Genomic DNA, 9,022 nt, shown 5'->3' on the forward strand with positions numbered 1-9,022 from the left:
CACACTCTGCTGCGAATCGCTCCAGTGAGAGCTGGAGATCACGGCTTGATGAAGCCAACAGAACCACATCATCTGCAAAGAGCAGAGATGCGATGGCTGAGGCCACCAAACCCGACACCCTCTACGCCTCGGCTGCGGCTAGAAATTCTCTCCATAATAGTTATGATGAACAAAGTCTGTGACAAAGGGCAGCCTTGATAGCTCGTATCAGGGGGTTCGGTACCCCATACTCCCAAAGAACCCACCACAGGACTCCAGATAACACTCCAAAAACACACCAGCAAGTCAACTTCTTAATGGCTTAAATAAACAAATAAATAATGAAGATTTTAGATTTGGCAAAGTCAAAGTCCAGACTTGAATGCCATTGAAATGCATAGGCATGACCTCAAAAGGGCCTTTTATGCTCAAAACTGTTCATTTTTTTCTGGATTCAAAGAATTCTGCAAGCAAGTGTGGCCAAAATATCCTCCACAGAGATGTGTGTTCTAGAATTGGCTTGATTTCAGTTCTTGCTCCAAAGGAGGGCCCAACCAGTTATTTGGTTTTGTTCATGACATTTTTCCACAAAGTGCCAGGTAACTGAATCATTTTTATTTCATTTAAATAAATCATTATTTAAAAACGGCATTTTAAATTCACTTGGGTTATATTTGCCTCATTGTTATTTTTATTTGATTATCTTAAACATTAAAGTTGGGAAGCTATGCTAAAACATCAGAATTTGATAAAGGCAGCAATATTTTTTCACAGCACTTTAGGCAGACAACTGTTGCGTTGTGATGCTTGATGACTATTATATGTGTTATTTTATTTTGTTGGGGCGGGGGGGGGGGGGGATTTCAACATATTCAAACCGAACAAATAATATTGCAATATCCTGCCGGTGAGTCATTGATTCAGTTGTGTGGCTTCATCTTGACTAACGTCTGAAAAGGGACATCCGGAGTCCACAATACCAAAAGATAGAAGTGAACTTGTTTTGAACTTTTTTTGTTGTTCTTATTCGCTGTTGAAGCGGAAAATGTTAAACCGCCAAGCTTCTAACACTTGACTTTGCTCCAAACATTTTGCAGGGAGTTTTTATCTCTTAGGTCTGTGCTGATACATATATGTATATGTGTGTGTGTGGGGGGGGGGGGGGGGAGAGATTTTGTGCACTTTGTAAAAAGTGGATTGAAAAAGTTCACTTGCACGAGTTCACCAGCGGATCTGACACAGCTCCGTAGCGCCCCCTAAAGGCGTGAACGGTCTAAGACAATTGGACCTTCTCCTTTCCCGTCCATTTTAGTGGGCTAACTTGGGTGCAGAACTGAGCGAGCATTTTATTTGTGTGCTCACTACGCTCGTTTCTCCGATCTTTGGCCTCTCATTGTTTTGATAGCGACCTGACGCCACCCTAAAGCTGCGAAGCTAACTCGGCGAGGGCTAAGCTAGCGCATGTTTGTGGGGTTCGGAGCCGCAAACATGGATGACGGCGACGAGCTGGGAATAGTTCTTTCCCACAACACCTCCTCTGGCTCCAAGTCGGGCGGCGACAAAATGTTTTCCCTCAAAAAGTGGAACGCCGTCGCTATGTGGAGTTGGGACGTCGAATGCGACACTTGTGCCATTTGCCGGGTGCAAGTGATGGGTGAGTGTGTCGAGGCTTGCTAGCATACCCCAGCTGCTCTCCAAACAACAACTAGAAACAAAAATGCCGGCCGGACGGTCGTTTAACGCAAATGTAACCCCGTTTCTCTGTTTACAGATGCTTGTCTCCGATGCCAGGCGGAAAACAAACAAGAAGACTGTGTTGGTAAGATAACGTCAGCTGCAAAATGCTAAAGTTTATGTATAGCTATCGTGAGTTAGACAGCGGAAGCTATACAGGGGATGGTCACAACATGAGGGAGAGTGGGGTCCTCGAATAATTTTTTTTACGTTGCTTGAAAATGTTTGCCTTCGAAGTATTTTCCCCCAAGTATAATTTTATTCCAGCGTCAGCAAGTGATAGATGAGCCCCACGCTGGACAGCAGAGGTTACGTCATGTTTTTCAGTCCAAGTTTAAAAAAGATTATATTTTTTTTCTCAGAGCATTTCCACCTTTTAAATGTTTATTGCATTGTACTGTGCTTTACCTTTTTAATTTTAATCTTTATTTTTTTCTCCCATTAAAAAAAATGCTTTTAATCATTTAAAGCACATTTGAGTTACCGTGTGTATGGAAAGCGCGATGTAAATAAATGAGCTTTGTCTCAATTTTGTTTTATACCTACAAAAATTCCCAAGTCAGGTCACTCATAATTCAAGGTACCACCGTGGTCAATTGCATGGTCTGTTAAAATACTTTGTATGCCTTTTATTGCCTTATTGCATAGCTGAATCTCCAACCCTTTTCTTCTGTTTCAGTTGTTTGGGGCGAGTGCAACCATTCGTTCCATAACTGCTGCATGTCCCTTTGGGTGAAGCAGAACAATCGCTGCCCCCTCTGCCAGCAGGACTGGGTGGTTCAGAGAATCGGGAAATAACGGCAGCTCCATGGCGACGTGATTCACAGATGTCACCTGTATGCACCGGAGGGTGGACACAGATCTGGCCGTGATGGTCGCGACGCCCTGCGCAGAGCCGCTTTCTCCAACTCGCCTCGGGCTTTTCATTGCATGTTCCAGTATCCCCGGTGTCAGATGCGGGCAGTGAAACAAGCAGGTGGATATCCACACACACATGCTCAAGAGTCGTGGCTCGCTGATTGGAAGAGTCACGAGGAGAAACCGGATGACACTTTGCAGTGTGTGTTGTCACTTGTAAGTTTTACAATTTTTGTTTGTGCGGGGTGGGGATTGCCACGTTTCAAATATGTGACTCATTTTCAGGAATAAAAGTTTGTGAAAGCTGTAAACTGATGAATTTTGCTTCATTTTAGTCCACTGTAGGCTGATTTGGATTGTATCAAAGCGGCACTTTAGAATAATATTTACTAATGTAGCTCTAATTTTGCAACGCAATGGAAAGCGTACCATTCAGAGAGAGGAAGCCCATTGCAATGTGAGCATACAATCTTCTCAACTATAACTGGATTTTTACTGACCCGGATTGACTTGAACGGCCCACTTAGAACATCTACTTTAGCGGATCGAACCACCACTCCTCCCTCTAGGAAGTGTCTTTCAAGGCGTACGCTGCCGTTCTGCTGGAAAGGTCGTAGCAGCAGGGATGGCCAAACTTAAATCTTGAAAATTTTGGCCCCCTGACTTTGAGTTTGACACCCCTGATATATGGTAAAGCCCATCCAGTATGCTGTAGGTCAATATTCTAAGCAGTTCAACATACCGTAATTCCCGGCCTACAGAGCCCACCAAGTTATAAGCCTCACCCAGTACATTTGTAAAGGAAATACCATTTGGTAAATACATACACCGCAGCTGTGTAAAAGCCGCAAGTGGCTACATTGAAACACGAGATATTTACAAAGAAAGATGGCCACAAAGTTTAACTCTAGCGCCGGAGCGCTAACACTAATGCTAGCGCCGCCATGCTAATTTTAGCGACACGTTAACAGGGCCGGTTAAAAAAAAAAAAAGAACTACCGGTAAAAATCACTGAGACACGGCATTAATGCGCTAGCGGAGCGCTAACAGGGCCAGACCGGTATTAGTCACTACCTCGGCACATATATTCCACTGGTCTCACTCTTACCTTTTCCGCTCGAGTCCCCCCTTGTGGCCATTAGAAAACGTTCACAAATTAGCCGCATAAACTGCAGGGTTGAAAGCGTGTGGAAAAAAGTTGCGACTTATAGGCCGGAAATTACGGTATTTTGAATCGTGTATGGTGTGCTATAGTTTTTATTTCTCATTCTACTATCTGTTTGGAAGATACGGAGGTTGGAAAGTTCTTTTGCAAAGGCCCACAGTGTCAAAAACAAAACCAAACACACTCATTGCGGATCACCAAATCTCTACCAAATGTACATCAAGTTATTGGTATTGTGATTTTCAAATAATTTGTATTAAAAGGTGTTCATGCTTCAATTGTTACGACTGATTGTGCAAGTGGTCATTATGTGGCCAACGGACGTGCATATGAATTGTATTGAAGGACTAATCAGTGGGTTCAGACTTGCCACTTGTGACTTAAGGTGGCAGCTCACTTCTTGCACGTGGGCACTTTGCGTTCCCTAAAAATAGGCCCAACTAAAGCCTCTTAAGTGCAAACCGCATAAGTTGCTTTTCCTGAGTGCCAACAAATCCCAGAGGATATAATGGCACTTTGAATGGGTGTGTCCGGAGGGACGCCCGCAGGTGTTCTCGGGGCGGATGGACCATGCGGGGGTCGCGAAGTAGGCCCCCCAACACCTTTTGTAGGTTGGGGCCACCGGTATGAGTGAGCAGCTGGTGGAGGAGCTGGTGGCCAACACCGCCTACCTCAGGGCTCAGCGAAAGGACAGGAACGAGCTGCGAAAGGAGAGACTCTCCCTGACTCTGCCCCTGCCGACCAGCTCCGCGGTTCTGGAGGAAGCGAAAGGCGAGCGGTACGAGTCGCTTTGTGAGCGGCAGCCCATCGGCAGGAAGCTATTCCGGCAGTTTCTTCTCAGCCGTAATCCGCAGTACGCCGCCGCCGTCGAGTTCCTGGAGGAGCTGGGAGAATGGAGCTTTGCCGAAGAAGGCACCCAAGTCAAGGCCGGGCGGGACCACCTCCTCGTTAAATTCTGTCGGCCCGAGTCGGAGAGTTTTCTGTCTTTTCTCAAAGGAGATGCCGTGGAAACGTACAAACGTCCGTCGTACAACATTGTTGATGAGATCACGCTGAGCCAGATGAGAGAAGCCACAAGAGACTTCCTGCGTGGGAAACCTTTCTCGGAATACCTGAGGAGTCCGTTCTTTTACAGGTTTCTGCAGTGGAAGGAATACGAGAGACAGAAAATTACAGATAAATACTTTCACGAGTTTCGGACATTGGGGAAAGGTGGTTTCGGCGAGGTGGGTGTCAAAAGATAACGTCGTTAGCATTACAACATCAAATTGTGGTTTCAATGAAGGTGTCCCGTATTGCACTTTTGCAGGTGTGCGCAGTGCAGGTGAAGACCACAGGACAGATGTACGCCTGCAAGAAGCTAGATAAGCGACGCTTGAAGAAGAAAGGCGGGGAGAGGATGGCCCTCCAGGAGAAGAAAATCCTGGAGCAGGTCAACAGCCTTTTCATCGTCAACCTGGCCTACGCCTACGATAACGACACCCACTTGTGCCTGGTCATGGACCTGATGAACGGAGGAGACCTCAAGTTCCACATCTACGAGCTCGGAGAGCGCGGGATCCGCATGGACCGCGTGGTTTACTACGCGGCCCAGATGACCATGGGGATCCTTCACCTGCACTCGATCAACATCGTCTATCGCGATTTGAAGCCGGAAAACGTGCTCCTGGACGCCCACGGCCACTGTAGACTGTCGGATCTCGGGCTGGCTGTCGAGCTGGCGAACGGGAAAATGATCTGCCAAAAGGTCAGTCTGGTGGCCTACGCGTAGCTTGACCGCTGGTTTGAATTTCTGACGCTCGAGGGCAATACTCTGGTTACCTAAAGTTGCAGTCCAGGAGGTGCATTTGGTGTACGACTTATTATTGGCCTTTAGGTTCTGTTGGCAATCGATACAAGTCAAGTGAAACTGTCCCAAACAAACAGTTTTCAAAGTCCCACCTGACTGAGAAGCTACCGTAACGCGTATCTTTAAAGCCCGAAACCCGAGTAAATATATGCGGTGCGGAAACTGGTCCTGTAATACATACTGTAGAGGCCTGTGTGTGACCCAAATGAACCCAATTAAATAAAAGCAGCCTGACTCGACAGTCCAGGTTTGTGTTTTCTGTTAGCATTAGCCGTTAAATGTTTGTTTTGCCAAAGCTGTGAAGAAGAAAAGAAGCTTGTTACATTTTTTTTTTTTACTGGAGTCAGAATTATTGCATAGAGAGTAAGTACCGTAATTCCTGGCCTACAAAGCGCACCTGGTTACAAGCCTTACCGAGTACATTTGTAAAGCAAATACCATTTGGTACATACATAAGCTGGAGCTGTGTTGTTGTAGCCAAGTATGACGGTCGTTATTACGAATGGTCAACCGCAGCTCTGTAAAAGCCGCAAGCACCCTTATTGAAACCCACATTGAAACACGAGATATTTACAAAGAAAGACGGTACACAGAGTTTAACACTAACGCTAGCGCCGCGCTAACCCTAGTGCTAATGCTAGTGCCACGCTCGCGAAAGCTAGCACTAACGCTAACAGGGCCGGTTAAAATAAAACTCACTGGTAAATATCACTGAGACACGGCAGTAACACAGCAGCAACACGCTAGCACATTGCTAACGCTAGCGCAGCGCTAACAGGGCCGGTAAAAGTCACTTCCACGGGTTGAAAGCGTGTGAAAAAAGGGCTGGAAATTACGGTACAGTGTTCTGTTCAGTACTGAGTGGATTACAGTTTTAGATCACCTGGCACAAAAACAAGAAGAGACCGAGCGACACCAAGAAATGCTTTAATTGAGATTCCTTCAACTGAAGAAAGTCTTGAAGCTTTTCCTAATTTCTTTGCACGTTTGTGTTCAGGCTGGCACGACTGGTTATATGGCCCCCGAGGTTCTGATGCAGCAGTACTACAGCACGTCGGTGGACTGGTGGGCGCTGGGCTGCAGCATCTACGAGATGGTGGCCGCTCGCCTGCCCTTCCGCGACTTCCGCGAAAAGGTGCAGAAGAGCGAGGTGGCCCGCCGCACCCTGGAAGACGCGTGCAAGTTCCATCATAAGAGATTTGACCCGGCGACCAAAGACATCATCTGTTGCCTGCTTAAGAAAAAAGCAGCGCATCGCCTCGGGTGCCAGTAAGTCCGTCGCGAGGGTTTCGATGAAGTCTGCTGGGGTTCTACGGCTCGTTGAAAAGTGAAAGCGTTCCATGCTAATGCGCCGTCTTGTTCAGGATTGACGTGTTTCGTTACCTCTCCCGCCCTCGTCCATCTTGTGTTTCACACCAGAGGCGATGACCCCCGAAGACACCCGTTTTTCCGGAACATCGATTTCCATCACCTGGAGGCGCGGCGGGTGGAGCCCCCCTGGGTGCCCAAGGCCAACGTGGTGTACGCCAAAGACGCCGAAAGCTTCGACTACACGTCGGAGGCGGGAGACGTCGAACTGGATGCCAAGGACGAGAAGTTCTTTGAAGAGTTCAGCACGGGCGCCGTGGCGGTCTCGTGGCAGAAGGAGATGATCGACAGCGGCTTGTTTGATGAGCTCAACATGCCCGAAAGGAACGGCCATGATCAAGTGATGGCATGGAAATCAAAGACGTGTGTCGTCCTCTGAGCGTCCCGTTTAATCTCCAGAATACTTGAAACGATTGTGCTGCTCTCAAATAGGATCCTTAGCCGATAAGTACCTCAAATAACAATTAAGATTACAATCATCCTCATTTGATTGAAAGACTTTAATAGCAACTTGAACGCTGCTTTTGTCTTGAAATCATTCCAGTGCTAGTAAGTCACTGCAGTTAAATGCTTTTTTTTTTTTCCTGCCACGTTAAAATATGTCTTTTTTGGGGGGGATACCGATGAAGACCTTGTGTACTTTTTCTGTAGCTAACAGCAGTTTACTGCTGCGGTAACTGCACATCAGCAGAAGTTGGTTCACAGTGGAGTTCCGAATTTCAAATAGAAACACGGCGTAGTCGATCAGCAACCAATGCCAGTGCAGTGCTCAAGTCCCAATTACGCTTCAAGGCCTTAACTACGACATCGTTAAACGAAAACGGGAACCGAGGGTGCCTTCTTGTGCAGCGCGTCAATGTAATGCGCAATTTCAACATTGCACTCTCTTTCCATGACGTACATCACTTTCTTGATTTGGTTCACTATGACGCTTCATTTACTTGCTGGCCTAATTCTCAACGCCTGTACAAAAATGATGAAGGTTGCTATCTATCTATCTATCTATCTATCTATCTATCTATCTATCTATCTATCTATATCTATCTATCTATCTATCTATCTATCTCTATCTATCTATCTATCTATCTATCTATCTATCTATCTATCTATCTATCTATCTATCTGTCTATCTGTCTGTCTGTCTGTCTGTCTGTCTGTCTGTCTGTCGGTCTGTCGGTCTGTCTGTCTGTCTGTCTATCTATCTATCTATCTATCTATCCGATGATATACATACTTATACACACTTGATGATCTGGCACATATGGAGTGTAGTGACACAATTTAACCACTAGATGCTGCCAGACACCCTCGAAAGGCATTCTTCATATGATTTCGATTTATTAACGCTGACTTTTTACTGCTTTCGTGAGAGATGTACTGTACTGTAAAAGAAAAACATTCCAGATTATTCCATCTCCTTTTTTTTCCTCCAGCTGCATGCAACAATCCTGTCACAGATAGTCGGTTAGGAATGTAATTGCTGCTTGACATCCTGTGTTCCTTTCCTTTTGTGCAATACCATTTTGATGCCTTGTTTTTATATAAATACTGTGAGTGTGTGTATAGGTATGTATGTACGTACATGTTTCTTTTGTGCGCGCTGTCCTCTGGTATGGAATCATGTCTTAAAGGATGTCTGCCCTATTTCATGCAGTATTAAAATTTTAAAGTTCCCAAGGGTGATGTTCTATTTGAAAACTCTGTGATATCTATTATATTTTCTAATAAATTTGGTTTTGGCCCTGAAACAAAACAGTGATGCGAAGTGACAGAGTTCAAATCCTTCTTTAGGTACTGTATCTGTACAGTAGGGGTGCCCAGACTTTTTTTTACCCCAAGATCTACTTTTCAAGCAGCCAGCCTCTCACGAGCTGTCGACGATGGGGCGTGGGGGGTGTTAGGTTAATGTTATGTTGGCCTGGATATTTAAAATACAGAATTAGCTTTTTGTGCACTGTATTGTCCGTGCTTTCATCCAGGATCAGGCTGTGCCAAGGTGGAATTTTAACATTTCACACCATATCATCCTGCACTTTCTACTTTGGCTTAAGACCAGACCTTTCCCACTT

At 45.7% G+C, this 9,022-nt stretch overlaps 2 protein-coding genes across 2 annotated transcripts; both read left to right on the plus strand.

The window, feature by feature from the left end:
• Nucleotides 1-1,199: 1,199 nt before the first annotated feature.
• On the plus strand, nucleotides 1,200-2,882 carry rnf7 (ring finger protein 7). The gene is made up of 3 exons (XM_061827428.1): nucleotides 1,200-1,633; nucleotides 1,751-1,798; nucleotides 2,393-2,882. The coding sequence occupies exons 1-3, from the start codon at nucleotides 1,441-1,443 to the stop codon at nucleotides 2,509-2,511; spliced, it is 360 nt and encodes a 119-aa protein (XP_061683412.1). The 5' UTR covers nucleotides 1,200-1,440; the 3' UTR covers nucleotides 2,512-2,882.
• Nucleotides 2,883-3,003: 121 nt separating this feature from the next.
• Nucleotides 3,004-7,935, plus strand: grk7b (G protein-coupled receptor kinase 7b). The gene is made up of 4 exons (XM_061827427.1): nucleotides 3,004-4,962; nucleotides 5,046-5,483; nucleotides 6,583-6,854; nucleotides 7,005-7,935. Exons 1-4 carry the CDS (start codon nucleotides 4,363-4,365, stop codon nucleotides 7,330-7,332), a joined length of 1,638 nt encoding a protein of 545 aa, XP_061683411.1. The 5' UTR covers nucleotides 3,004-4,362; the 3' UTR covers nucleotides 7,333-7,935.
• The last annotated feature ends 1,087 nt before the right edge of the window (nucleotides 7,936-9,022 follow it).

The sequence above is a fragment of the Syngnathoides biaculeatus genome, chromosome 8 (assembly GCF_019802595.1).
Source record: "Syngnathoides biaculeatus isolate LvHL_M chromosome 8, ASM1980259v1, whole genome shotgun sequence".
Classification (NCBI taxonomy): Eukaryota; Metazoa; Chordata; class Actinopteri; order Syngnathiformes; family Syngnathidae; genus Syngnathoides; species Syngnathoides biaculeatus.

Excerpts from the sequence above, each read along its gene's own strand:
- grk7b (XM_061827427.1), top strand. The coding sequence starts at position 4,363 with ATGAGTGAGCAGCTGGTGGAGGAGCTGGTGGCCAACACCGCCTACCTC. Across the intron at positions 4,963-5,045 it reads GGAAAGGTGGTTTCGGCGAG|GTGTGCGCAGTGCAGGTGAA; the intron begins GTGGGTGTCAAA and ends GCACTTTTGCAG. Across the intron at positions 5,484-6,582 it reads GGAAAATGATCTGCCAAAAG|GCTGGCACGACTGGTTATAT; the intron begins GTCAGTCTGGTG and ends GTTTGTGTTCAG.
- rnf7 (XM_061827428.1), top strand. The coding sequence starts at position 1,441 with ATGTTTGTGGGGTTCGGAGCCGCAAACATGGATGACGGCGACGAGCTG. Across the intron at positions 1,634-1,750 it reads TTGCCGGGTGCAAGTGATGG|ATGCTTGTCTCCGATGCCAG; the intron begins GTGAGTGTGTCG and ends CTCTGTTTACAG. Across the intron at positions 1,799-2,392 it reads CAAACAAGAAGACTGTGTTG|TTGTTTGGGGCGAGTGCAAC; the intron begins GTAAGATAACGT and ends CTTCTGTTTCAG.